Consider the following 27680-nt stretch of genomic DNA (forward strand, 5'->3'; position numbering starts at 1 on the left):
GATGACAGAAAGAAGACCTTTGGAAGTACTGCTGTAATTGCCAGACTTCAGAGACTCATTCGCCAAGGTGAGTGAGAGGCCACTTTAGTTAGATCCCTGGAGGTGACAGCGTCAAGATTTCCCACCCCCCCCTCTCCGCAGTGCCTGCTTCTTTCCCAGCGTGGATGCTGGCCTTAATCCTCCTGTTCCCCAACCCTGCGCTTCTCCTTGAGACCGCCTTGATGGTCTCCAGACTCTGCCTGCCTGCCTTTTTCCATGGGCACCTCCATTCTAAAAGCCCTGAGGATGCTGGCACGGGCGCAGAGTCGGTCCAGAGTGGAACAGGTCGCGGGGGTCTCCACTGGCCTGGATCTGCGCCCCCCCACCTCTGCTTTGGGGTTCTTATTTGCAGATGGTTCCCTCTGGTCTTCAGCTCGGTCCTGGGCTAAACAGAGAAGGAGAGAAACAAGGGGTGGGGGGCCTGGAAGGGGGTTCCCACCTTCCTCGGCGGGAACCAGAGAGAAGGACGCAGCCCTTGCGCCCCAGCGCCGCCGCGTCATGGGTTTCCAAGCCGCCCACGTAGGTGCTGGCGGTCCTCAACTCTGAGGATTGCCCCCTTCGTCCCCCGTGCTGTGATCCCCTTCACCCAGACCCCGCAGGTACCCCCGGTTCCGAGCTAGCAGGAGCCTGCGGTTCTAGGACCCGGAGGCGCCGCCGAGCGCGCCGCCGCCTCTGCCTCGCTTCTGTCGCTCCAGCTCCGGCAGGTGAAGAGGCGCCCGCCGCCCCCTCTGCGGCAGGTGAAGCGGGTCGGTAGCCCCCTCTCTGCAGCGCGATGGCTGCGGCGGACCCCCGGCAGGCGCCCGGCGCCCGCCCCCTCCCTCCAGCCCGCCCCCCTGGGGCTGGGTGCGTAGCGGCGGCGCCGAAATGCGGTTTGCGCGCACCGGGAGAGACAGCAGAAGTTAGAAGATCGCCGAGGGGGGAGCCCGCGCCGCAGCTTCCTGCCCCCGGCCCAGCCCTCTGGCCCCGGCGGCCTGCAGCCTGACTTCCTCCCCCAACCCCGCAGCTCGCTGCCTGGCTCCTCGGACGGGGCCGCCCCGATGGGACGCCGCGCCCCGGTCCCTGCGCGCCGCTGATCCGAGCGCCCGCGTCGCCGAGCCCCCGCCGCCGCCGAGAGCCGCTGCCCATTTTGCGCCCCCCAGGCCAGGAGCCTTGACCGCCCTCCCCGGGAAAGCTGGATTTCCGAGGCTGGAGGCGCCTGGCCGACTGGGTGGGGACCACCATGGGGAACGCGGCCGGCAGCGCGGAGCAGCCCGCGAGCCCCGCCGCGTTGGCCCCCAAGCAGCCCGCGGCGCCCAAGCAGCCCATGCCCGCGGCCGGAGAGCTGGAGGAGAGGTTTAACCGGGTCCTGGTGAGTATGACCCGCGGTGCGCGCGGCTCGGGCGTGGGGTAACAGGGGCTCATCAGGCGTCCCCGCCCCCGGGGGCTCAGGTACCGCTTGGAGATCCCCGGCGGCCCCTCCAGGGCGGGGGGTGGGAGTGACAGTGGTTTCTTTCAGAGTGACTTAGCACTCTCCCCCCAAAACTTTCTTCTGCGATCGCCCAGACTCCCTCCCAAAACACCCCCTCCCCCAGAGCTTATGGGTCTAAAGGTCCAAACAAAAATGTCCTGTGAGGAAGTTGGGAGCGCGACGGTGCTGTGGGGTCCTGGGGGCACCTCCTCTCCCTCTGCACGCAGGCCCAGCTGCCGGGTCCAAGTATGGAGCATCTGCTTGTGTTTGGGGTCCTGATCTGCTGGTGTCTGAGCTGCTGGGACCTGGGTTGTCAGGTCATGCAGAGGGGCTGGCTGTGTTTCTCCCTCCTTCTGTGTCAGGGAGTGCTTGTCTGTGGGTCCTGATCTTGGGCCTCCCCTCACACCCACTGGAGGGATTCAGGTTAGGAAGGGCGGGGTCAGGATGGGTTGGTCGCTCTGGCTTGGGGTGGAGCAAAAGTCTGAAAGCCCCCCATCCGCACTGTCACCTGCTCCAGGGAATTGGGGGGCCTTGGGGACTAGGCAACCGGAGAGGAAACTACCAGCTCAGACTGAACCTGGAGGCAGTTGGTGGGTGGGGGATCCAGAGCTAAGTCAGGGTACCCTAAGACTTGGTGGAAGAAGGGAGGGCCAAAGGCCCCTCATTCTCACTTCCCTCTCCCTACCTCAGCCTGTCCCAGGCTCCCTTCTCTAACTAATTGCCTGGTGGCCTGTCTGCTGTCAGCTCCCTCTCCAGACCCTGGGTGACAGGCAAATAAGGCCGTGTTTTTCCCCAGAGGCACTTCCAAGTCTGAGCAGGCTGGCACTGCAGGTCTGAGGGTGGGGGCCCGAGGGTGCTACAGGCAGCAGAGCCATGGAGGCCGGTGGCCGTCCCCTCCACCTCCTTGACATCACTTCCCCTCCCCTGGCCTGCCGTGAGGCCCTACTTGCCAGATCCTCTGCATGGCCCCTCCTAACAGTTCCTGGAAATCTTGGCTGCTGCCCCCTCCCAGGAGAAAGCCTAGGAGGGATTGGAGGAGCTGTGGGGTGGGGGTGGGCTCTGATCTATCCACCTTGCTTGATTCTGGGAAAGGGAGGCGGGGAGGGGGAGGATACCTCACACAGGCTAGGCCCCTAGTACCCTACCTCTCCACCTGCTTCCCTTTCCCCAAACCCATGGCTGCACAAAGTGAACAGGGTGGAACAGAGTTGGAAGGGGGAGAAGGGGCCATCGGGGGAGCCTGAGTTAGTGGTGGATCCCTGGACCCCAGCCAGCCTGAATGGGGGGACACCATTCTGTCTTTCCCCTTAAGTGTCTATGGATGGGGGGTTGGGCTTTTGGGGTGAGGCCCAGGCCCCAGTCCACGTTCTCTGTTAGGAAGAAACGGGGAGGAGCTGTGTGAATAATTCAGACCCCTGGAAAATCCAAAAGTCAAGGGTAATGCCTGTGTAGGACTTGATTGCCCTGCTTGCGTTTTTTTTTTTTTTTTTTTTTGGCCTTTGCTCCGATTGGCCGAGTCTGACACTGAATGCCACTAGGGGTGCCTGAGAACCGGGGCGTGGAGGGTGGAGGCCCAGAGAGGGGTCTGAGGGTGTCTTGGTGGAGATAGCGGTAGTGGCTGGGTGGAAATCTAGGGCAGCGGCACCCACTGGGTCTCACCCCTCCCAACCCCCAGGAACCCTAGTGTGTTTACACTTCCCCCTTCTTCCTGGGAGGGATCAGCCTGTCCCATGTCTTGCATGAGCAGAACACACCCAACCCAAGGTCTCTTGGCTAAGAACCTGGTTTCTCTAACTCCTCACCGTGTCCTGGGGTGACACCCTTGGCTCCTGCCTGAGGCTGGCTGGGGCTGTGGATTTGGCTAAACCTAGTGTGGCCCAGAGGGTAAAGAATCTGCCTGCAATGGGGGAAACCCAGGTTTGATCCCTGTGTTGGGAAGATGCCCTGGAGAAGGGAATGGCTACCCACTCCAGTATTCTTGCCTGGAGAATTCCATGGACAGATGAGCCTGGCGGGCTACAGTCCATGGGGTCGTAAAGAGTCAGATATGACTGAGCGACCTCACGTCGCTCACGTAGGGTCAGTAACAGGATTACACACACATAGGGTCAGTAACAGGATTACAGGAGGTGCCTCCATGGTGCAGTAGTAAAAAATCCACCTGCCAATGCAGGAGACGTGGCTTCGACCCCTTGGTCGGATAGGTGTCCACTGGAGTAGGAAATGGCAACCCAGTCCAGTATTCTTGCCTGGAAGATTCTATGGAACAATTTGCCTGGTGGGCTACAGTCCATGGGGTCACAAAGAGTCAGACACGACTGAGCGACTGAGCACTGCACACCCTCCATCTGAATGCTGCCTCCTTGGCCAGAGCTGAGTCCTGTCCTCAGTGAATATCTAAGAGGAGAACCTCAGACTGCTGAGGGGGTGGGCCTCACACATCCAGGGATCCTCCAGTCTGGATGGGGGAAGCACAGCAGCCCTCCCCTTGGGATTTAGTCACATGTCCCCAGGGAACCTCTCTTTCACTGAAGCTCAGCCCTTTCCTCCCGGTGGGGAGTAGGATCCCATACAAAACCACTGCTTGGCTTCTGGCAGTGGGACCCCTCTTGTGGGTCAGGGTGCCCCGACCAGACCCACTGCTAGACAGGAGGTGAGGGTGCTTGTTTTCCCTTTCTCTGGGGGCAGCCTTTTTCCCAGGCAAGAATGGGTGGTGGGGGCACTTTTTCCGAGGAGGCTGTGAGAGAGAGGGGTGCCCCGGCTTAAAATGGGGGTGGGGAGAAAGAGCAGGTTGCGCCAGGGTTTCCGCCTGCTGCCTTAGCAACAGCAGAGGAGCGATGGCTGCCCAGAGACACGGGCCTGCTGCGATAGTGGGAAACCAGCCCGCCAAGCTCTGTGCTCTCGCCTCTCCTACGCCCTGCTGAACGCTGGGTGTCTTCCAGCCCCTTCAGGCCTTCCCCTGCAGGGGTCAGGGTTTGGGATGGTAGGGCACTCTTTCTAAGGCCTGCCGGAAGTGCCAGGCTTACGGTCTGGCCTAGGATACCCCTGAATCTGTCTGGGTGGGGAGGAGCCTATAGCCTTGGGGCAAAGGGATCAAGGGAAGGCTCTGTGATGTGCTGGAGGCCAAGTGATGCTGGCGTCTGAGAAGGGAGGAATTCACTGGATGGGCCTGGCACCCAGGGTGCCCTTAGCATGTGCCCAAGGTGGTATGCACCTGGCCAGGCTGTATGGGAAGGTCAGGACGGTCCCAAGCAGGGTGTGGCTGCTGGGAGTCCTGCTTTTAGCTGGACCCCTTCCCCATGGGGATTGGGACTGGAGGTGAAGAGCAAGCGTGGGTGTCTCATTCTGTCGACTGCAACCAGGTCTCTGCTTTCTCTACTGGTCCCTCCTCTGGGGTGGGCCAGACGAAGTTTGGCGCATGGAGCTGTGCAGTCATTCTGACCCTGTGTCTCCTGTCTCTGGGGTCTCACGTGGAGGGTCTCGGTGGGGCTGTGGCCCTGTGGTCAGAGGCTGGGCTGGGCTGGGCAGAGGCCGTGGGATGCCATTCCCAACAAGCAGGCCTGGCACATGCTGCCCCTGGAGATCCGGGGATGTGGTCGGCGTGATTCACAGTGACATCTGGGACCAGTTGGCAAAGAGCTGGAAGGGGGAGAAGGGCAGGAACAGGTGGGGCTGCTCTCGGGCCACCTCTGCATTTTTCCTGGGAACACGGGGCCCTGGGAGGTGGCTTAGGCTTCCCAGCCTCTAAGAAGGGCAGGGGTTACTCATAGGAAAGGCGGAGGAGCTTCCTTGGGCTTTGGGGTCATGAAGTTGAGGATTTGAGCTTTGTCCTGGCCACTTACTACCTCTGTGACCTTGAGCAAGTTACCCACATGCTCTGAGTTTCAGTTTTCCTCATGTGTAAAAAAGATAAGAAAAATGGTTATATGTCAAGGACTTCCCTGGTGGTTAAGACTCTGCGTTTCCACTGCAGTGGGCGCGGGGTCTATCCCTGGTTGGAGAACTAAGATCCCGCACTCCATGCGGTGCGACCAAAAAATCAAAAGCCTACGTGTGCCTGCTAGGATCGTTGAAGGGATTAGATAGAATCGAGGGGATTAAAGAGTGCTTAGCACGATGCCTGACACAGAGCAAGTGCTCTGTCCGCCTTGAGGACAGGAGGATGTTGGAACCCATTTGCTCCTCTTCATCTGGGGGCCCTTCGAGGAGGAAGGAGCCCAGACCCTGCCTCCTCCCTCCCCCACCTCCAGCTTCAAGACCAACCACAGGTGCCAACTTTAGTCTTTGACTGTCACAGGCCAGGCTGTCCTCCCTGCCATTGCACAGGTCAGGCACAGTGGGGCCTTGGCGAAAGCTACTGGTGGCCGGAAACCACGGAGAGGCGGGCCCAGCCCTCCTGGAGGGTGGGGCAGCGTGGTGCTAACGGTAGCTGTGTGCGCGGAGAGGGGGTGGGAGGCCTCCACTTCCCTCTGAGAGAGGGTGTGCTGGGGGGGGGTTCCCCAGTGAGTAAGAGCTCGGTGTGGGCAACAACAGGAAACGCAGGGTGCTGGGTGGCAGGAAACGGGGCTGGCTGTTCCTGGTTCCTCAGACAGGCCCCTGGGGCCAGGCTGTCTGAGGAAGACCCTTGGGGGCCCGGGACCCACGTTTCTCGTTGCTCTGAGCGCTCCTTCTTCGAGGAAACTGAGGCTTCTTAACCAGTTGGCTTCGAGGTCACCTTGGGCAAGCGGCCTGATGGCTCCAGGCCTCAGTTTCCCATTTGTGAAATGGGGATTAGGCTAGTATCTATTGTGGTTGGCCAAAAAGTTTGTTCGAGCTTTCCTGTAAGTTGCTATGGAAAACCTGGATGAACTTTTTGTCCAACCTGATTCTTTGTAGGCTTGTTGTTGAGATATAAGTCACATGGCATAGGGTGAACGTTGGGAAGGAATATTCATTATTATCATTTTTTTAATCGGAGTATGAGTGCTTTGCGATGCTATGCTAAGTCGCTTCAGTTGTGTCCGACTCTGTGCGACCCCATAGACGGCAGCCCACCAGGCTCCCCCGTCCCTGGGATTCTCCAGGCAAGAACGCTGGAGTGGGTTGCCATATTAATTATTGTTGTCATCACAGTTGTTAGTCTCCTACCAGCTTGGATGATAAGGGCGGTGCCTGCTGCCCTGGCTTCTACCCTGCTTGCCCTTGGTCCTGCCATGGGGACCCTTCAACCCTGATGGAAGAAGCTGTTAGCTTTGTGGGGTTCTCAGCACCTGATTCTAAGGCCAGGTCACCCCACATCCTCCTCTACATCTTGGATTGCTTATAAGAGCCTTAGAAAATCTATGTACCAGAATTTTGAAAAGTGGATAAAATCGATTGTTTCTGGAGCTGCACTGAGAGCTCTAAGACCAAGGTTGAGGCTACATAGAGTGGGGCTTGGGAGATGGATAGGGAAGTGGGGACTTGCTTCTGGATCCCATCAGGCTGTGGAATCCCTGTAGGGCTGGTCTGAGAATTTGGGCTGGTGCCCAAGTTCAAGGGCATCCTGGGGCTTGAAGGGCTAGACGTCCTAGGGAAAGGGTGGGCAGGTGTGTTGGGACAGAGTCTCAGCTCAAACTGAAAGTGAAACCGGAGGGTGTGGCTGTGTCCAGATGTAGCTGGAGCCCCTTCAGTTTCCAGGGACACCTGCCAAGATGTCAGGGAGGTGGAGGGGGGGACGGCTTGCAAGGGGCTAGTCTTGAGTGTGCAGGGCTGGAGGCCCCTCTGACACCCATAGAGGGGAGCAGGGAGGAGGCAGAGTGATCCCCCATACATTCTAATGGAAGCTTCTTCTCTCAATCAGGGTCACAGTCACGCCCTGAGAGATGAGTCGCCCTCACAGCATGAAGGGCAGCGGGGGAGGGGGTGAAGGCTCAGTTCATTTTTTTTGGCCGAGCTTTGGAGACAGGTCTGCTTTATCCGGCTCTTTTCACAAACTTCTGTCCGCCACACATCCCTCGCCTTGGGGGCTTCAGTGGACTCCCCCAACCTGTGACATGTCTCTTCATTATGGTTTGCCCCTGAAGAGTATTGTTACATCAAAGCACGGCACTTCACTGGGTGGTCCTGGGAGCCCTGAGTCTGAGGCAGAAGGGAAATGTGCCCATTTTATGGAAGAGGAAAGTGAGGCTGAAGGAGGCAGAGAAGTAGTTAGGCTAGGTGGGTCCCCTGAATCCAGCTCAGGTCCTCCACGTCACAGCCGCCTCCCCCTCCTCCCCTTGCAGGAGGTGGGTGTCTCCCCCGACACACAGACATCTGGACTTCACGATCCTCTCCTATCTCATTTGAGCACCGTCAGCTAACTCCTGCTTGTCTCTCAGCCCCCAGCCCCTGGGTGCTGCCTCCTCACTAACGGCCCCAAGTCTGGTGGTCTGTGGATGTTTCCAGGGTGGCCTCACCCCACTCAGAGCGAGTGGCATCACCTGTCCCTCTCCTGCTCCCCAGGGGACCTGTCTCTTTTGGTGGGCACCTCCAAGGAACAGCTGCTAATTAGCGCTCAGCGCTGTCAGAGCTATTTCTGATTTCCGAGCCTAAATTTAGCCTGTCTGGCAGGCTGGAATGCAGGCCCGGGGCCTGAGGAGGCCCAGGTGGGGAAGGGGCAAAGGGGTGCCCTCCCCTCCACCACCACTGGACAGGCGTGCTGGCCAGCAGGGGCCTCCCCCTCCCCAGTAATAGCCATGGGGTGGAAGTGGGGGGGTGGACCTGGGCGCTGGTTCCCAGTCAGCTGGGGCTCAAAGCCAGCCTGGCTCCCTTCGTCCTGGCTTCCTAACCTTGGGGAGGTCATCAACCTGTGCTTGAACCTGTAGTGTATGGGTGACGGTGAGGCCAGTAATGCTGGGGATGGGGGGAGGTGGCCCTCTGTGAGCAGGGCTGGTCAGCCCTCAGGCAAAGCTGGCATCACAATTGTTGGAGTCATTATGAGGATTAGTTGCTGCCTCTAGAAGTGCGGCTGGGGCCACTCTAGGAGCCAGAGTCCCCGGGTGGGAGAGGGCCCCGAAGACCCCTATTAGGAAGCAGCGATCCCCTCTAAGGCTAAGCTGCTGAGCCCTCCCCGACTCCTCTGCGCCCTTCCCCCTTCCCCCTCCAACTCCTTCCTCTGTGCTGCCCACCAGTCCAGGTTCCCTGATGTTGCCTGCCTTCTTCTCTCTGCTTCCTCCTCCTGCCCAGTCTTGGCTCCCCCACCCCCTCCACCTCAGCCCTGCCCCACCCTGGGTCTCTGTAGGGTGGAAGGATGGATCAGGAGAGCCCAGGGAGAAAGAGACAGGGACAGAGACAGAGGATGGCCCCAGGGAGGACTTGCAGCCAATAGGACCCTGCTCTGGGCTCCAGGGCCCCTTCATGGGCTGTCCCTTCCAGAGGGCAGGAGCGGTCCAGGCCCCTGGTGCCAGGTTGGGGGAGGGTGATAGATGAGACGGAGGCAGTTTCCTCAATCCAGGCTCACTTTCGCAACGGGGGAGAGGGATGACGTAGTCCCATCCCCAGACTCCCGCTCGGGGAGGAGGCCTGGTGGACATGCTGTTTCACCTCTCAAGTAGGGCCCTAGCCGGAAAACTTGGGCAACCAGGGGCCGAGGGCACCCAGTTTCCTGTTGTCTGGGGCTGACCGAAAGCTGTGATTTTGGGGGTGAGATCTGGCCAGAGCCCCAGAATTAGACGCAGAACCCCAGAGAGGAAGCTGGCTGAGAAGCCTCGGGTGTGGGTGTGGCCCCGTCTCTGCTCCAGCTGTGGCCTCCGCTCAGGGCCACGTGACCGAGGATGTGTAGTCTGAGCCATCAGCGTGGACAGTGGGGGGGGTGGGGGTGGGTCCTCCATCCTGGGCTGGGTCTCTCCAGGGTTCCCACATCACCACTCAGATTCTGAGCTCCTTGAGGGCCAGAACTGTTTTTGGGACCTGACACCTAGTAGACCCTCAATAAACCTGAGTTTTACTGAAATGAGGTGAACTGGCATCATGTCCTGGTTCTATTAGGGGGACACTCGAAGTCCGGGGAGGTGGGGTGCCCAGGAAGACCCTAGTGCTGGTGGCACCTGGTGATTCCATAGCCCTAGGTGGGACCCTAAGCTTGTCTGTGGGGAGAGGCTTGGCAGCCACCTTGTAGCCTTGTCATCTGTGGCTGGGGGAGGAGGGCCCAGGCAGAGCAACGCTGACCTTTCTTAATTCTGGAGGGGAGTCCCAGCCTGGGCCACCAGAGCCACAGACCCAGCGGGCTGCCTGCTCTCCCCGGTTCCTGTGACGGAGTGGCCTTCCCCTGGAATCTCCCTGGGCCCTGCAGCGGTGATCACCTGCTCGGAACTCCCTGCCTGTCTGACCTCATCCCCCTTGGCCTGTCCCCAACTCCTTCTATCCCGAAGTGATGAGTCAGGAGGGGGCTGGGAAGGGCTGGGGGCTGTTGGGGGCTGTCCTGTAAGAGGTTTTGTGGTGCTCATGAGACACAGGCACCCTGAGCTGGGACCAAACACACGTGGTGTCTGCTAGCACATGGGAATGGAGCATGGCGCACGCCTGGCCATACTTGGGCTTGAGTGAAGACGGGTCCCTGTTAGCTTCCCACCCAAATGGGAGAAGAGATGATACGCGCTTATCACACATGGGGAAACGAGCCCAGAGGGGCCTGAGACCCCCAGAAATCAGGCTGAGAACCCATGCTCCTGCTTCCATGCCAGGGGTGACAGACAGAGCCCAGGCCTCAGAGTCAGGCAGGCTCAGATTCAAATCCCAGTGTCACTTTCCAGCTGTTGGGCCTTTGGAGAGGTGTTCCATGACTGGGCCTCGGTGTTCTCCTTGGCTAATGCTCCTTATCTCCAGGGATGCGATGGGGACAGGGACCCATAGGGAGCTGGCCTCTAGGGGGTCCCCTGAAGATGCCCAGACTCCCCTCCCCTGAATGCTGGATCCCCAGACTCAGACTCTTTACCTGGTTGTCTTCCTCCCCAGAACTGCATGAACTTGCCCCCGGACAAGGTCCAGCTGCTGAGCCAGTATGACAACGAGAAGAAGTGGGAGCTCATTTGTGACCAGGTGGGCACAGGCCCCGCCCGTCATCTGGTGCCCTGCCCTCCAGGCTGGGACGGGCAGGGAAGGGACACTGCCACACTGCCACGGGACCACGACCCTGCCCTGGGGCCAGCATAGCATCTGGGAGGGTGCTGAGGGCGTTTGCTGGACTCTGAAATCCCCTTCTCTTGGGCATGAGCCTCCCCAGGGACCTGATGAGACATGAACCGGGCTGGGTCTGCCCTCTGAAGAGCTGGGGCAGGGGCTGGCCCAGGGCACTGGCCAGTGCAGCTCTGGGAGCCCAGAGGAGCAGCCTCTGGGCTGGGAAAGAGCAGGCACAGTTCCAGGGTTGGACATCTTTGTTCCACCCACTGAGGGGTAGGGAGGAGGGTCAGGAATCCCTGTCCTCCTTTGACCTTGGGTCCAGAGGACCTGCAGTCAAGCAAGCCCCTTCCCAAGTCAGCCAGCTTCCAGATGACAGAGCAGGGACCAGAGCTGTTGGCTCCTGGTGCTCAGTCAGGTGTCTGGGTTTGCTGCCTTCTTGGCTCATGCTGGCTGCCTGGGCCCTCTGGCTGTGGGGCCGCTGTCCATGGTAGCAGCGAGGACCCCTCTTGTACAGCCAGGGCAGGGTGGGGCCTGGCTGCTGCCGTGATTCAGCAAGGGAGGGAGGCTGGGGGTTGGGGAGTTGGGGAGCAGGGAGCCTCCCCTGGGAGCCAGGGCTGGGCCTTTGGCTCCAGCTAATGGATTGGGATGGGAGGAGCTGACAGGGCAGGAGTCTGGGAGGTGAGGGCGGGGAGCTGCCTCTGAAGGTTTCGGGGCTGGGGTAGGGGGCTTTGTTCTTTGGCATCTCAGGTTGGGCACATAAAGGCCTGGGAGAAGTGAGAGGTTGAGGGTGGTGGCGGGCATATGTGAGGGGTCTGGGTTGGGAAGGGAGGGAGCTCCTTTGGGCAGGGGGCTCTGGTGTGGCCTCCACCTCTTGTCTGAGTGGCTCCTAGAGCCCTGGGTGGGGCCGCTGGGTTGAGCACTGGACACTCGCACACAGAGGTCCCTACAGGACAGCTGGGGCAGAGCCCTGGGGCAGGGAACCCCAGCCTGCCAGGTGCTGGCCCCTCCTTAGGGCCCTCCAGATTGTTCTTCTGCTTTGGAATCCCAGCTCTGGGCCGGGGTGAGGCCCAGGGAGGGCAGTGGGCTGCGAGGGTACCACCTACTGGCCTGCCTGAGTCTCCCTTGCCAGGGTAGGGTGTGTGGTAGGACTGACCCCTCCACACTCCACCCAGGCTGTGACCATGAAGGGAAGGGATGGCCTGGCTCAGGACCAGGGATCTCTTAAAGTGGCCCGGTGGATTGTTTGGGTTTGTGCCTTTGATATTCAAGGTTTGGGGGGGAGGAGTTTAAGACAGCCTGGGACCTTGGATCCGAGCTGAGAAAGAGGCTCTGGGACAAGGGCTGGCCATTTGCCCTGGGGTGGCCCTGGTTGGTACCCTGTACATCCCACTCCATCTCTGCAGGAGCGGTTTCAAGTCAAGAACCCCCCAGCAGCCTATATCCAGAAGCTGAAGAGCTACCTGGAAACCGGTGGGGTCAGCCGAAAAGTAGCAGCAGACTGGATGCCCAACCTCGGGGTATTTGTCCCCCTCTTTCTCTCTGTCCCTTTCCCCCGCACTTTGCAAGCCCTGGGGCAGCTGGAGGAACTGTGCGTGTGAACTCTTCTGCAGGCCTGTGTGGGTACACGGATGAGGGTGTGTATGCAAGTGCCCTGGGTGTCGACTTTTATGGGTTCCTCTGCAGTTCCTGTTTGTGCTCTGATGTATACACTTGTATGTATTTGTGTAGTGTATATGTACACGTGTGCACACTATGTGCACAGGCGTGGATGTGTGTGTGTGTATTATGTGTGCCCTTTTGTGTCCACATATGGATGTATGTGTATCGAGTCCTTAAACAGGGGTGTGTGTGTGTGTACCTCGTGTGTCTGTATGTGGATTTGTATCTTATGTCTGTGTACTCCCTGTACTTGTGTATGGGTGTGCACATGTGCGTGGATACCCAGGGTGTTCATGTTTGAATGTGTGCATATCCTTTGTCCGCATGTATGTGTGTGTGTGTGTGTAAGGAGGCATTGGTGTGCCTCTTTTGTGTCTGCCCATGGCCGTGTGGCGTACACCCTGTGTGTGTGTGTAGGGGGAGTACGTGTGGCCTGAGAATGCTTATTCTGCCAGGCAGTTGTGTGGAGGTGGTGGGGGCGGCTGAGCGTGAAAGGCCAGTTGTCGGGGGCGGGCAGGCCCTGTTGGCTGAGGCCTGGGCCCCACCCACCAGAGTCCCCCTGTGTTTGGCTCCCAGTTTAAGAGGCGAGTTCAGGAGTCCACGCAGGTGCTCCGGGAATTGGAGATCTCTCTGAGGACCAACCACATTGGGTGAGTGAGGGCTTGGATTTCTGCGGGGAGGATGGGGGAGGGAGAGAGCTTTGCCAGCAGGGAGCTCCTGGGGGCCCCTTATTATCCTCCCCATGCCCACTCCAGGCTGTGCCTGTGAGCCCCCCCTCCAGGATGGGGGTCCAGAACAGCTTCCCTGCCTCCTCTCCCACCCGCCCTTGGCTGGTCCCTTGAGGCGTGGCTGGGCCATGGGTCCTGTCTGAGTCCTAGCATCCTCCCGTGGTGTCACCGGGTCTTCTGAGGCGGGGGATGGTTGCTGTCTTCCGGGGAAAGGGCCCTGGGGCCCCTTGCTGTGCCCACTCGGGTCGGCACCCCCTCCTGGCCGACCCTCAGGGAGCCCTGTGTCCTGCAGATGGGTGCAGGAGTTCCTCAACGAGGAGAACCGCGGCCTGGATGTGCTGCTTGATTACCTGGCCTTCGCACAGTGCTCCGTCGCGTAAGCCGGCCCCGCCCTGATGCCTTCCCTCAGAGTCCACACCTTCCTGCCTCTCGCCCACTCCTTGGCCACTTCCAGACAGCGCAGACTGGGCCCAGTCTGGAGCCGTGCAGTGGACCCTGAGCAAGGCCCCTTCCTGAAGGCCCACTGTGGAGGGGGAGGGACAGGGCCTGTGACGGCCAGCTGGGACCTACAAGGGCCAGCCCTGCGTCAAGAACACACGCTGTTGCTCCCCCAGCCCCTAGTCTCTCCTGCAGTCTCCCCCGGTGCCCCCCACCCCTCTTTTAAGGGCCCTGGTGGGCTGGCCTCCATCTACACTCTAACCCCCGCAGGTACAATATGGAGACTACAGACAACGGGGCCCCAGGCTCCGAGAAGAGCAAGCCGCTGGAGCAGTCGGTGGAAGATCTGAGCAAGGGTCCGCCCTCATCCTTGCCGCCCCCACCCAAGAGTCGCCACCTGACCATCAAGTAAGTGGGCCCCCCGCCCCCCCCCCACCCCGCCTCGGTTGGGGTGGCAGGGGGCGGGGTGAATGGAGATTTCACCCCTGACCGCTGTACTCAGCCTGCTCCGCTGTACTCCACCTGGGCCCCGGGGGTGGTGGGAGGACTGCCTGGCATCGGGGATCAGAGTAAGGGCCTCACACAGGGCTCAGGAGATGGGTGTTTTAAGAAGCCTTTGGGGTGAGCACTTAGAGGCTGGAACTTGAGGGGGGGTCTGGGATAAGGAGGGGGTTTCTGGGTCAGGGGGATCCCTCTTGTATTCATCTAACCCCCTGTTTTCTCCCACGCGGCCTCCAGGTGCCCCCCTTCTCCCCGGTACGTAGCTGCCTAGGGGCTGGTGCATGCCTGGTCAGCTCCCAGGGTGGTGGTGGGATTGGGTGAGGTGTTCAACTCAGGTGACACCCCTGGATTCAGCTGCTTCAGATACATCAGCCTACCCTAACTAAAGACATCCAGCTGGGAGGGCAGGAGAGGGGAGATGGCCCTGAACCCTCGTGTGGACCCCGGGTGCCTCCCTTCCCTCTCTGGGACAGGAAACCAACTTCGTCTTAAGACCCAAACTCTCACAATATATTTCTTTCTTTCTTCTTCTTCTTTTTAAAAATTTTTATTTATTTGGCTGTGGCAGGTCTTAGTTATAGCATGTGGGATCTAGTTCCCTGACCAGGAGTTGAACCCGGGCCCCTTGCATTAGGAGCACAGAGTCTCAACCACTGGACCAGCAAGGAAGTCCACCCTTGCTCCCCAATTTTTTATTTTTAATAGCATATTTACTTATTTTTGGCTGTGCTGGGTCTTTGTTGCTGCATGGGCTTTTCTCTGGTTGATGAGAATTGGTGCTATTCTTGGCTGCAGTGTGGGGTTCTCATTGCAGTGGCGTCTCTTGTTGCAGAGCACGGACTCTGGGGCTCTTGGGCTCAGTAGTTGTTGACTCCTGGGCTCTAGAGCACAGGTTCAATAGTTGTAGCACTGTGGCTTAGTTGCTCCACAGCACGTGGGATCTTCCCAGACCAGAGATCGAACTCAAGTCTCCTTTGTCTCTTGCACTGGCAGGCAGATGATTCTTTACCACTGAGCCACTAGGGAAGCCCTCCCCAATTTCTTTGTTCATTCATTCATTCAACAAACATTTTTTTAGCATTTACTATGTACCAGGCATGGTGGGAGGTGCTCAGGTGACAGATGACACTGCCCTTGGGAGTCTTCCATCTAGTAGGGGACAGTGTGTGATAGGCTGTCATGGAGGTATGACTGTGAACTCTAAGTAGGGAAGTGGCCACTGCCTGGGCCATGAGGAAGGCATCCCAGAAGAGATGACACTGGAACTGTGTCTTGCAGGCTTTCCAGGCAGTGGTGGGCATGGGGAAGGGGATTCCAGGCAGAAGGAATAGCATGAGCAAAGACTCAGAGGCATTTGAGCGGTGACGGGAATGTGGCAGGCAGAGGGAGGAGTGGGGTCTCCCAGATGTTGGAAATGGGATAGAATTGTCCCGAGGACGCAATGTGGAAGTTTGGTGGTTGTGACAAGGGAAAAAAATTACCTTTTATCAAAGAAATCAGTGAGCACATTCATATAGCACTTATTTTGTGCCAGGCACTGTTCTAAACTCATTTCATAGACCCAATAACCTTATCAGGAAGGTGCTGTTATTACCATTATTATTTTACAAAAGAGGAAACAGGCCCATGGAGATTAAGTAATTTACCTTGCAAACCCTGAGCTGGGATTTGACCCAAGACAGTCTGAATTCGCAAGATGGAAGATAAACCCTTTGTGGCTATGAGCGCCACCTTGTGGAGATCATTTTCATTGCAGTTTACAAGCTTTGGAGGTCCTTGCCTTCTATAAGCTCTCCATAGAATCCCAGGGGCAGGAGAGCCTGGTGGGCTGACGTCTATGGGGTCACACAGAGTCAGACACGACTGAAGTGACTTAGCAGCAGCAGCATGATAATGGCAACCCACTCCAGTGTTCTTGCCTGGAGAATCCCAGGGACGGGGGAGCCTGGTGGGCTGCCGTCTATGGGGTCGCACAGAGTCGGACACGACTGACGCGACTTAGCAGCAGCACCGGGGTCTGTTGGGAAAGGAGGCTTCAGGGCTCTAGGTCCCTTACCACCAAAACAGCTTCACAGATTTCTCTGAAGATTTTCTGCTAACAACAGTTTGAAGGTTTAGATTAAGTAATAAATTTTAAAATGTAACTTTTGAGCACCTGAAGGTAGAGGAAAGCCACTTTAAATTTTTCTTTAGATAGGATTTATAGGTAATCTCGGAGAAGGCAATGGCAACCCACTCCAGTACTCTTGCCTGGAAAATCCCATGGACGGAGGAGCCTGGTAGGCTGCAGTCCATGGGGTTACTAAGAGTTGGATACGACTGAGCGACTTCACTTTCACTTTTCACTTTCATGCATTGGAGGAGGAAATGGCAACCCACTCCAGTGTTCTTGCCTGGAGAATCCCAGGGACGAGGCAGCCTGGTGGGCTGCCGTCTATGGGGTCACACAGAGTTGGACGTGACTGAAGTGACTTAGTAGTAGTAGTATGATACAGCAACTCTTTTTAATGCCACCAAGTCACTGTTAGGAGTCTATTTCCCTGACTCTCCCCTTAAACTGCCCCCAAAATACCAAGTGCCAGGCCTAAGGACTGAGGAGGACTTCCTGCCCTCAGCCAGCCTCTTTGGTTGGGTGGGCAGGAAGCCATCTGAGTGGTGGGGGAACAGGAAGGGTTTGGGATTCTGACCCTTGCTGCCTCCTCCCCACCCACCCAGGTTGACCCCGGCTCACAGCAAGAAGGCCCTGAGGAATTCCCGCATTGTCAGCCAGAAGGACGACGTCCACGTCTGCATCATGTGTCTGCGTGCCATCATGAACTACCAGGTTGGCCAGTGGGCCTGGGGCATGGGCACTGACTGTCCTCCCTGGGGACTGCCTAAACTGCTGGGGTTCTGGAACCAACTGTCCCCCACCCTGCCCCCAGTGGAATCCTGGGGACAGGCTGTTAGCTTGAGTCTTAAGAGGAGAAGCACAGATTTCTGTCGCCTCTTAGCCAGGTCGCCTAGAATACCCTGGACATGGCTAGGGGTGTGGACATACCCTACATGGGGGCATAGGCACCCCCATCAAGAAAGGCTAGCCATCCGCGGGAGAGCAGTGTCTGGGTTATTTCGCTTGGAGGGGTGATTGGTGAACTGAGTCCTTCCTCACTCAGCGGGCCTCTCCGGACTCACTGTGTCCAAAATGCTGAGTCTTGACACTGGGTTTTGAACAGACAAAGGTATTTTAAAAAAGGGGCCAGGCTTTGGCTGCCACTGAAGAGGCTGTGGTTGGATATAAAGAACTTCCTGGGAATTCCCTGATGCTTCAGTGGTTAGGAATCCATGCTCTTAGTTCTGGGGCCCCAGGTTCCACCCCTGGTCAGGAAACCAAGATCCTACAAACCACCGGCACAGGCGAAAAAAAAAAACAACAAAGAACTTCCCAGGGCACTGAGATACCTGGATGGCATGGCGCTCACCATGCCGGAGGCACGGGACAGGAGGGTGCTGGCAGTCCTAGGGGTCTGCCCAGAGGAGCTGACCTCTCCTTTCTTCCTAGTCCGGCTTCAGCCTCGTCATGAACCACCCAGCCTGTGTCAATGAGATTGCTCTGAGTCTCAACAACAAGAACCCCAGGTGAGGTCCCAGCTCCTAATCTTTCTCCGTGTCTAGATTCTCCTCCTACTTAACCCCTTGCCTACTCAGTCCCCCAGTTCTCAGGACCACTACCCATCAGCTTCCCTGTCCTCCTCCCTAGCCAGGCCCACGTCCACCTTTGCTGTGGGGCCTGCCTGTTCTCCAGGGACCACCTGCCTCTTCTCTCCCCAGAACCAAGGCTCTGGTGTTGGAGCTGCTGGCGGCTGTTTGCCTGGTGCGGGGAGGACACGATATCATCCTTTCCGCCTTTGACAACTTCAAGGAGGTAATGGAGCCCCCACCTAACATGTACTTGCGTGGAGCCCTGTTGCTGGCAGGTATAGCCTCTGCTGGGGGCAGCTAGAGATGCTGGGTAGGTTTTGGGTGGGGGTGCTGGGTAGGTATTTGGGGGGGTGGTTTCCTCATCTAAAGGGAAGGTACAGGGTCACACGGGCACTGTCCAGGGTGACAGGGACAACTACAGGGACTTGCTGAACCTCTGACCTTCAGTTTTGCCAGATCCAAACTGGCCTTGATCCATACATCTCAGAGTCACCGACTCTGGTTAACAGGCTCATGAGAAGTAGCTGCATGAGAGTGTGATGCATAAGGCAGCATACGGTCATGCATTCCTTGAATGGATATTTATCGAGGGCCCGCTATGTGTCGGGCACAGAGTGGGCAGTTGGGGTACATCAGTGAACAAAAGAAACAAAGGAGGCAGGGGAAGACAGATACAATAAATAAGCAAATTATACAGTGTCAGAGAATGATAAATATTCTGGGGGAAAAAAGCCAGGGAGGCTGCAGAGGGAGGGGGAACTGGGAGGTTGCCGGGTAGTCAGGGAAGCCTCATGGAGAAGGTGAGATGTGAGCAAAGCTGGGAGGGGAGTGAGGGATTTGTGTGGTGGCTGTCTTCAGTAAGAGCTCATCAGGCAGGTGGAATAGCAAGTGCAAAGGCCCTGAGGTAGGAATGTACTAGGATGCCAGAGTGGCCAGAATGGAGTCAGTGTTGGGGAGGGCTGTGAGAGATCAAGAGGGGCGAGAGGTTTTGAGCAGAAGAATGATGTGGCCTGACTTAGATTTAATTTGAGAGGAGCCCATAGAGGCATAAGGGGGTGGGCAGCTGGAAGACGGCTTAGGTGGTATGTCCCTGGGACCTCAGTGACAGCCATTCCTCCCACCCAGGTATGTGGAGAGCAGCACCGCTTTGAAAAGCTAATGGAATATTTCCGGAACGAGGACAGCAACATCGACTTCATGGTGAGCTCAGGCCTGGGCTGGGCTACCCTCGGGTGCCAGGAGCAACTAAGAGCCTGGTATCTGGGATCTGGGCTAAGCTTCTGCCAAGTATGAGGACTGAGTGGTTGGTGGAGGAGGGGTGGATGTCAGCAAGAGGGAGGCTGGGAGGAAGGCGTGTGAGGGAAAATACGTATGGAACACAGCCTGATTAGTGGGGTGAGAAATAGAGCAAGGGTGGGGGACTTGGGGATAAATTAGGGGGTGGAAGTCACTGAGAACCCCCCACCAAGAGGATCATAGACCTGCTCACTGCCCCCCCCCCCCGCCCCCGCAGGTGGCCTGCATGCAGTTCATCAACATTGTGGTACATTCAGTGGAGAACATGAACTTCCGTGTCTTCCTGCAATACGAGTTCACACACCTGGGCCTGGACCTGTACTTGGAGGTTAGCCCTGCACCCCCACCCCAACCCCAACCCCGGGACTTAACCACTTGCCTGCTGCAGAGTATGCCTCAGTGGTTAGCATCTGTAAAATAGGAGAACCACAGAAATAATAAAGACTATAAATGTGTAGGGAGGTTCCTGCTACAAAATAGGCACCCAGATCACGGAGCGGTTGTTGTCGGCTCTAGAACAGGCTCTGGGAGGCCCTGGGTCTGGCTCTGGGACACAATGGGGAGCACAAAGTCTGAGCCAAAGCAGGAACTGGCTCTTGCTGTATGGGTCTGGGTCATGGGAGAGTTCCTTGCTCTGGGGAAAGTGGGCAGAGGGGTTTGGTTCTTCCTGGTTTGGCCTGAGCAGACAAGCTGTAGCTTTCTTCTGATTTCTTTGTGAGGCTTCCCAAGATGAGCAGGGCCTTTAGAACTGGATTTTTGAAACCCAGAATCAACAAAAAGTGAAAAGCAGGCGAGGGTGATATGTCCATTCCATGGAATATTATTCAGCCACAAAAAAGAACAAAGTACTGATACATGGTACAGTAGGAATGGGCCTTGAAAACTTTATGCTATTATGCTCAGTGAAAGAAGCCAGACACAAAAGCCATATAGTGTATGATTCCCTAAAATGAAATGTCTGTAATAGGTAAGTCCAGTAGAGAGAGATTGGTGGTTGCCAGGGGCTAGAAGAGGAGAGGATGGGGGAGTGGCTGCTAATGGGGACAAGGTTTCTTTTGGGGGTGATGTTCTGGAATGAGGTAGTGGTGAAGGTTTGCACAACCTTGTGAATATACTAAAAACTATTGTACACTTTAAAAGAGTGAATTTTATGGTATATAAATTACATCTCAATTAAAAAAAAAACCCAAAGTGGGCTACGGCTCAGGCCCCTTTGTCTTGGCTCTGGTGGTGATGGGGAGGGGTATTGGAAAGATCCCTCACACCAGGCCTTACCCTGCACCTTCCGTCTCGGGGACAGAGGCTTCGGCTCACGGAGAGCGACAAGCTGCAGGTGCAGATTCAGGCCTACCTGGACAACATCTTTGACGTGGGCGCGCTGCTGGAGGACACTGAGACCAAGAATGCTGTGCTGGAGCACATGGAGGAGCTGCAGGAGCAGGTGGCCCTGGTGAGAGCTGCCCCTGAACCGGCAGAGAGCACCCCACAGAGCCCCCCACGCTGATATCAGGCACCGGTTCTAGGTGTGAATGGGGGCCCCCTGAGTTTGACCTGAATCCTTTGGGTGTCTCTCTCAATGAATGTTCATTGAGCTCCTCCCCTGGGTTTAACCTGAATCTTTTGGGTGCCTGGGCACGACTGGAGCGACTTAGCAGCAGCAGCAGCAGCAGCTGAATGAATGTTCATTGAGCTTCTCCCCTGGGCTGGACCTCTGAGGAAGGCAGGTCTCCTCTCCTCCAGGGGCTCAGACAGCAGGCCCTGATTTGGGTGGAGCTGGGTGCCTGGGGCCCCCTGCCAGCCCAGTCTCCTCTCCATCTCCCTCCTTCATCAGTGGTGTCTTGGCTCCCCCTCCTGAGAGAACTTTAGTGCTCTCAGGACTTCCCCTACTTGGGTTCAAGTGCCAGGCTCCCCCAGGGCTAAGCACATCCGGAAGCCTCCCCCAGCCCTGCAGGCAGGCATGCCTGGTGCCACCCCCTCAGCGGCCGTGCCAGTGCCCGGCTGCGGGTGGGAGCTCACCATGTGCTGGTGCCACAGCTCACAGAGCGGCTTCGGGACGCGGAGAACGAATCCATGGCCAAGATCGCGGAGCTGGAGAAGCAGCTAAGCCAGGCCCGAAAGGAGTTGGAGACCCTGCGGGTGAGGTCGCGGGGAAGTGGGTTGGGCGGGAACAAGGGGTGGGCCGGACTCCCAAGAACAGACCATCTGGGGGCTTCTAGGCTTGACACGTCCCTCCACCCCGGCAAGAGAATGGGGGCTCCGTGCCAGGCTTGCCGGCGGTTCCTAACCCCTCCCCCGGGGCTCGCAGGAGCGCTTCAGCGAGTCGACCCCTATGGGCACCTCTAGACGTCCCTCTGAGCCCGAGAAAGTGCCTGCCCCTGTCCCGGCGCGGCCGTCGGCCCTAGAGCTGAAGGTGGAGGAGCTGGAGGAGAAGGGGTTAATCCGTATCCTGAGAGGGCCCGGGGATGCGGTCTCCATCGAGATTCTCCCGGTCACTGTGGCAACTCCGAGCGGCAGTGATGCCCCGACTCCGGGGGCGCCTACCGGCTCCCCCAGCCCAGGTGTGCAGGAGCTTCAGGCTGGCGGGGGAGGCGAGTAGGAATGGGGGGCTGCAGGGGGAGCCTGGGGACGTCTCAGGCCGGGAGAGGTGGAAGAAGTAGGTTTTGGTTGCGGGCGTGGCTCAGGTGCGGATGGGCCGCGGGGGGCCCAGTGCGCATGCGCAGGGCGGGGAGGCGAAATTGATACCACCTTCTTCCCGCTCGGTCCACGGTTCTAGCCTCGGAACTCCCACCTGTAGCAGAGCCGGCTCCTGGAGCAGCAGAGCCCGCTCCTGGAGCGGCACCGCCCCCGCCCCCGCCACCTCCACCCCCACCGCCACTGCCCCCACTGCCTGGTCTCCCCTCCCAGCAGGAAGCCCCACCCCTGGCTCCCCCTCTGGCCCCGCCCCTCCCAGGCAGCCCCGAGCCCCCGCCCCCGCCGCCGCTGCCAGGCGACCAGCCTCCCCCGCCCCCGCCGCCCCCGCCGCCTCCCGGCGCGGACGGGCAGGTTCCTCCGCCGCCCCCGCCGCCTCCGGGAGGTCCCACTGATGCTCAAGCAGGGCCTGACTCAGAGATGGGCCCAGGTGAGTAGACTGCTCAGGGCAGAGGGGAAGGGAAGGGAGGATAGAGGGAGGGGCTCTGGTTTCACTGTCCTCCAGGACCTTCTGTCTGTGGGCCTCCAGCTTGCCTTGTCTGTCCTCGTTCGACTCGGGTAGGGTTCCTTCCAGCCATCCCACCACCTACTGCCCCAGTGATCACTCACTCCCTCTGTCTCAGGAGTGAAGGCCAAGAAACCCATCCAGACCAAGTTCAGAATGCCACTCTTAAACTGGGTAGCCCTGAAACCCAACCAGATCACAGGCACTGTCTTCACTGAGCTCAATGATGAGAAGGTGCTACAGGTGAGTGTGGCTCTGCCTTGCTGCCAGTGTGGGCACCGGAGGAGGAGGGGACCTTCCTGGATCATGCTGGGCATGGGGGGTGGTCACCTCCTCTACCCATTTTACAGAGAAGGGCATGGAGGCCCAGGAATGGGGGTTAAACCAAACTGGTTTAGTGCATCTAGTAGGCAGTGTGTCCTGATTCCCCTGGAGGCTTTCCCTGCATCCCTGTAGAGGGGCTCAACCTCCCCTAAGCCTGGCCTCTCCTCCTCGAAGGCGCCTCGCTCACCACCTTTCCTCAGACACCCAGGGCCTCACTTTCAGTTTTCTAAAAGGGATGTGTTCTATTGCCTCCAGGCTGTTGCTCATGCTGTCCCTCTGCATGAGGGATGTCCTTTTTCTCTTTTTAACCCTGGCGAGTTGAGCTCTTCCTTCAGCTGAAACAGCTTAGAGTCTAGGTCCCCTGGGTGGGGTGCTGCTCTTGCTTCATCTGCTTCCCCCATTTCCCCATTAAGGCCTGTGATCAGGTCGAGTACTGACTGTTTTGTCTCTCTGCTGATGGTTTGGTCAGGGCTGGGTAGATGGCTCTAGCACAGAGCACAATGTTCAGCCAGGATCGCACCAGACTCCGGCCCCACCCAGAGCCACCTCCTTTCCCTGCATCCCTAGGAGCTGGACATGAGTGACTTCGAGGAGCAGTTCAAGACTAAGTCCCAAGGTCCCAGCGTAGACCTTAGTGCTCTCAAGAGTAAGGCAGCCCAGAAGGCCCCCAGCAAAGCCATGCTCATCGAGGCCAACCGGGCCAAGAACCTGGCCATCACTCTGCGCAAGGGCAACCTGGGGGCAGATCGCATCTGCCAGGCCATCGAGACGTGAGTGCCTCTGCCCTGGGCTTGTGGGCAGCCCAGCCCCTCGCTAGGACGGGGTTGTTGGGCAGATCCTAGTAAAAGAGTCCAGCTATGGGACAGTATCTATCAAGTTTCATACCAACGCTGGTCAGAGGGTAGAGGAGGAAACTGTGTTCCCAATTTCAGGTTAAGAAAACTGAGGTCATGCTGTGATTCCATGCCCAGGTGGAGATGTTCCTTTTGTCTTCTTGCTTCCTTGCACTCAGGCTCAGGCATTTACAGCTTGGGTATCTCACTGATATATGTCTGGGATTCTAGGCTTCCTAGCTTCCAACTTCCTCTGACTCTCTTATTCTCTTAAGCTGTTGGTAACAGCAAATACTTAAGTTCATTTATTTGATCAAGTGATGGGGTAGGGGTAGTCCTGCTCTCAAGAACTGGTGGGTGTGGAGTGATGCCAGCCCCTCCCCTCACAGGTATGACCTGCAGACCCTTGGCCTGGACTTCTTGGAGCTGCTGACCCGCTTCCTGCCCACAGAGTATGAGCGCAGCCTCATCACTCGTTTCGAGCGGGAGCAGCGACCGATAGAGGAGCTGTCAGAGGAGGACCGCTTCATGCTGCGCTTCAGCCGCATCCCCCGCCTGCCAGAGCGCATGAACACACTCACCTTCCTGGGCAACTTCCCAGACACTGCCCAGATGCTCATGCCGGTGTGCGCGGGCTGGCAGGGTGGTGTGGCCTGGGCTGGGATGGGGGAGGAGGCAGTTGGCAGCCTGGTCTCCGAGAGGGCATCTGAGAGTTCTGGAGCCTCCTACCAGCTTCCCCCTTGCTCCTGCCCCAACTTACCATGCCTCCCCCATCCCTCCCCCAGCAACTGAATGCCATCATTGCAGCCTCAATGTCCATCAAGTCCTCGGACAAACTCCGCCAGATCCTGGAGGTGAGACCCTAGGGCAAGGGCCTAGGAGGCAAGAGACCACCCATGATGGCTTGTGTGTTCTGGGTTGTGTGAGAGGGAGACCCAGGCCCTGCCCTGTGACCCTGGGCTGCACCCACTGTAGGGTTCTCACTTCTCACTTGTGGTGGTCGCCGCGGTCACAGTCGCTTTGTTGTTGTTGATTTTGTTGTCATTTGTGTTTACATAGCTTTTGGTGGTGCTGCGTCCAGGCTCAGGACGACAATGCAAAGGTGGGGTTGAGGGCCACATTCCAACAGCCCACCTCACACCCTGCCTGAGGGTTCATTAGCACAGCCTCTATTGTCTGAGAACCAATAGAAATGGCTGAGAGGGGCATTGACCCCACAGCTTCAGATGAGGTGTGAGCAGCACAGAGTTGAGTAGGAATAGGTGGCTAGGTGGTAAAGAATCTGCCTGCCAATGCAGGAAATGCAAGAGACGTGGGTTTGATCCCTGAGCCAGGAAGATGCCCTGGAGTAGGAAATGGCAACCCCCTCCAATGTTCTTGCCTGGGAAAATTCCATGGGCAGAGGAGCCTGGGGGGCTATAGTCCATGGGGTCGAAAAGAGTCAGACATGACTGAGTGACCAAGCACAGCACAGCAGATGACCAAATTGGGTGTGCCATGGTGTTAGCTGTGCACATGTGTTAAACACGTGTATGTGTGCCTCACGGACCTGAGGCATCCATGCAGGAGTGTGGTGGCTGCTGAGTGGCTTGTTCCTAGCCCCCTTGTCTTCTTGTGTAATTTATACTTTAGGGGGTTTCCTCAGCCCCGGCACCCGGTTGAGCTCCCCACCACCCACCTGTCCCACCTCTTGCAGATCGTCCTGGCTTTTGGCAACTACATGAACAGCAGCAAGCGTGGAGCAGCCTATGGCTTCCGGCTTCAGAGTCTGGATGCGGTAAGGAAGCGGGGAAGGAGGGGGCCCCCTGACCTGCGGGATGGGGGATGGCTGGGGGTATGTGGCTTACAGCAGGTCCTCATTGCAGCTGTTGGAGATGAAGTCGACTGACCGAAAGCAGACGCTGCTGCATTACCTGGTGAAGGTCATTGCTGAAAAGTACCCACAGCTCACAGGTTTCCACAGCGACCTGCACTTTCTGGACAAGGCCGGCTCAGGTATGGGTGGGGGGTGGGGTTCAGCCCTGGGGATGGATACAGGTTGGGAGAGAGCCAGGGGAGCTCAGGATATAATGGGATGGGAATGCTGCCTCTCTGACTCTTTGCTTCTCTACTGTCCCACCTCCCACTCAGTGTCCCTGGACAGCGTGCTGGGGGATGTCCGCTCCCTGCAGCGAGGCCTGGAGTTGACCCAGCGGGAGTTTGTGAGGCAGGATGACTGCGTGGTGCTCAAGGAGTTCCTGAGGGTCAACTCACCTGTCATGGATAAACTGCTGGCAGACAGCAAGACAGCTCAGGTGGGCTGGGGCTGGCCCCCGGCCAGGGAGGCGGGGAGGCTGTGGTGGGGGTGAAGGACCACCTAGGTAGGGTTGTGTAGCCAAGGCCTGGAGCCCTGTGACCCGGCAAGAACGCCTTAGGGGATGGCACAGGAGGTGGCAGCCACCTGCCTGGAGGAGGAGAGATGACGTGGCCAGTGTCCTAGTGGGTAGAGAGCAGTGGTCAGGGCCTTAGGGGTCTGGGCTGGTGAGGCTGACAGCCTGTGCCCACAGGAAGCCTACGAGTCTGTGGTGGAGTACTTCGGAGAGAACCCCAAGACCACATCCCCCTCCATGTTCTTCTCCCTCTTTAGTCGCTTCATCAAAGCCTATAAGGTATGTTTGTTTGATGGGCAGGCTGGGACCCATGCGGGGCATTGCAGCCTCTCCACATGGGCAGTGGGAGGGGTGGGGGCTATTTCTGCTTGGGGTGGACTAGGGAAGGGATGGCTCCCCTCATGCAGACCCACCTTGGTTCCTCAGAAAGCTGAGCAGGAGGTGGAACAGTGGAAAAAGGAAGCAGCTGCCCAGGAGGCAGGCACTGACACTGCGGGGAAAGGGGAGCCCCAGGCACCCAAGGTAGGCGACTATTGCTGAATTTGGCACTGGGGTCCAGCGATGCTGGTGCTTGGTATCTTCATCCCAAAGATCTGGTCCTCCTCTGTACCCTTGTTTTTATGGGCTGACCCTACTCAAGGCCAGGATGCCTCTGTAGCCCGTGGTGGGGAATGGGTTCCTTTTCCTCATGCCAGCTGTTATTGGGGGGGGCCAGGCAGGTGGTTTAGGGTTTAGTGGCACAGGGGGACAGAGGATCCTGGAGCTGGAGTTATATACCCTCGCCCTCCCCCCAGTCCCCTCCCAAGGTCCGGCGGCAACAGATGGACCTCATCTCTGAGCTAAAACGGAAGCAGCAGAAAGAGCCACTCATCTATGAGGGTGACCGTGATGGGGCCATTGAAGATATCATCACAGGTGGGGGCTTAGCAGGCGCTGTCCTGTCCTGGGTCTGTCCTACACTGTCTTCCATCCACCCCCCAACCCCGGGGGGGCGGTCAGGATCTGTCTGCCTCACTACCTCTTTGCTACTTTTTCTGTCTTTTTCCCTTTTTCCTTTCTCTCCTGGCTCCTTCCTTCCAACCCTCAGTGCTCAAGACGGTGCCCTTCACTGCTCGCACCGGCAAGAGGACGTCCAGGCTCCTCTATGAGGCCAGCCTGGGAGAGGAGATCCCCCTCTAGCCCCCAGGTACCCACCAGCCCGGCCTCGGATCCCAGTGGCTGCTCACAGCCCTGCGGGCTCCTGGGGGGTCTGAGTCATCTGCCCTCCCCTGGGCCAGGCACCGGGCTGGGGTGTGTTGGAAGGAGGTCTGATAAACAAACAGGCTCCCTCCCACGTGCGCACAACCTGGAGGGGTGAGGCCCGTGCCCTTGAGTGGTGTCCCAAGCCTGGGCAGACCCCCTGAAAAGTAAATGTCTCTCCTCTCCACCGCCAGATCTACGGAACCAGCCCTACATCCGCGCAGACACAGGCCGGCGAAGCGCTCGTCGGCGCCCACCGGGACCCCCGCTGCAGGTCACTTCTGACCTCTCGCTGTAGTCACTATTTCTGCAGATGGACTGCGAGGCCTGGGAGCCGGGGGCGGGGAGGGGCAATCCGGGACTCAAGGAAGGTGGGACTCAGCTCGGCTGGGCCGGGCAGCCTCCTTCGCCAAGGTCCCCATCCCTGGGCGCCCCTCGAATGGGCAGGGGCACCCCTCATCTTGCCACAGGGAGAGGATCTCTGGCCCCTCCCCCAAATGCTGCTTGCAGCACCCCGTCTTCCCCCAACAGCCATACTTAGCCTGAGCGGGAGCCCAGCCTGTAACTTATGTAAAGGGTAACCTCGCTCCCCTTCCACTCTGCCCACCCCGACCCAGCTCCGAGGACTCTCCATGGACCTTATTTTTATACAAGATTAATAAAGACGTTTGCAAAAGATCCGTGTCCGCTCCATGCCCGCCTCCACTACGAGCTGCCTGTTTCGCTCAGCAAACACTTTATTTGTATTTGTACAATTTCTTCGTAGCAGGTCTCTGCAAATAGGCCGGAGAGGGGGAGAAGGGTTGCTTCTGGATC

The 27680-nt window shown here is 58.1% G+C and overlaps 1 protein-coding gene across 3 annotated transcripts; it reads left to right on the forward strand.

Moving 5' to 3' along the window:
* Window positions 1–27534, forward strand: FMNL1 (formin like 1). 3 transcript variants are annotated; one of them, XM_070389977.1, is made up of 28 exons: window positions 1–67; window positions 1043–1387; window positions 10439–10522; window positions 12007–12120; window positions 12839–12912; window positions 13283–13366; window positions 13699–13836; window positions 14167–14184; window positions 16645–16753; window positions 17471–17547; window positions 17740–17833; window positions 18736–18810; window positions 19124–19234; window positions 20207–20356; window positions 20941–21042; window positions 21212–21464; window positions 21680–22024; window positions 22218–22342; window positions 22991–23193; window positions 23646–23880; window positions 24042–24110; window positions 24953–25033; window positions 25122–25251; window positions 25387–25550; window positions 25803–25904; window positions 26052–26147; window positions 26420–26540; window positions 27059–27534. In XM_070389977.1, exons 2-28 carry the CDS (start codon window positions 1259–1261, stop codon window positions 27160–27162), a joined length of 3387 nt encoding a protein of 1128 aa, XP_070246078.1. In that variant the 5' UTR covers window positions 1–67; window positions 1043–1258; the 3' UTR covers window positions 27163–27534. The 3 variants fall into 3 exon arrangements, with proteins under 3 accessions (XP_070246078.1, XP_070246077.1, XP_070246079.1); XM_070389976.1 differs by lacking the exon at window positions 1–67 and having other exon boundaries at window positions 838–1387; XM_070389978.1 differs by lacking the exons at window positions 1–67; window positions 14167–14184 and having other exon boundaries at window positions 847–1387.
* The last annotated feature ends 146 nt before the right edge of the window (window positions 27535–27680 follow it).

Source organism: Bos mutus, chromosome 19, assembly GCF_027580195.1.
Source record: "Bos mutus isolate GX-2022 chromosome 19, NWIPB_WYAK_1.1, whole genome shotgun sequence".
NCBI classification, from domain to species: domain Eukaryota; kingdom Metazoa; phylum Chordata; class Mammalia; order Artiodactyla; family Bovidae; genus Bos; species Bos mutus.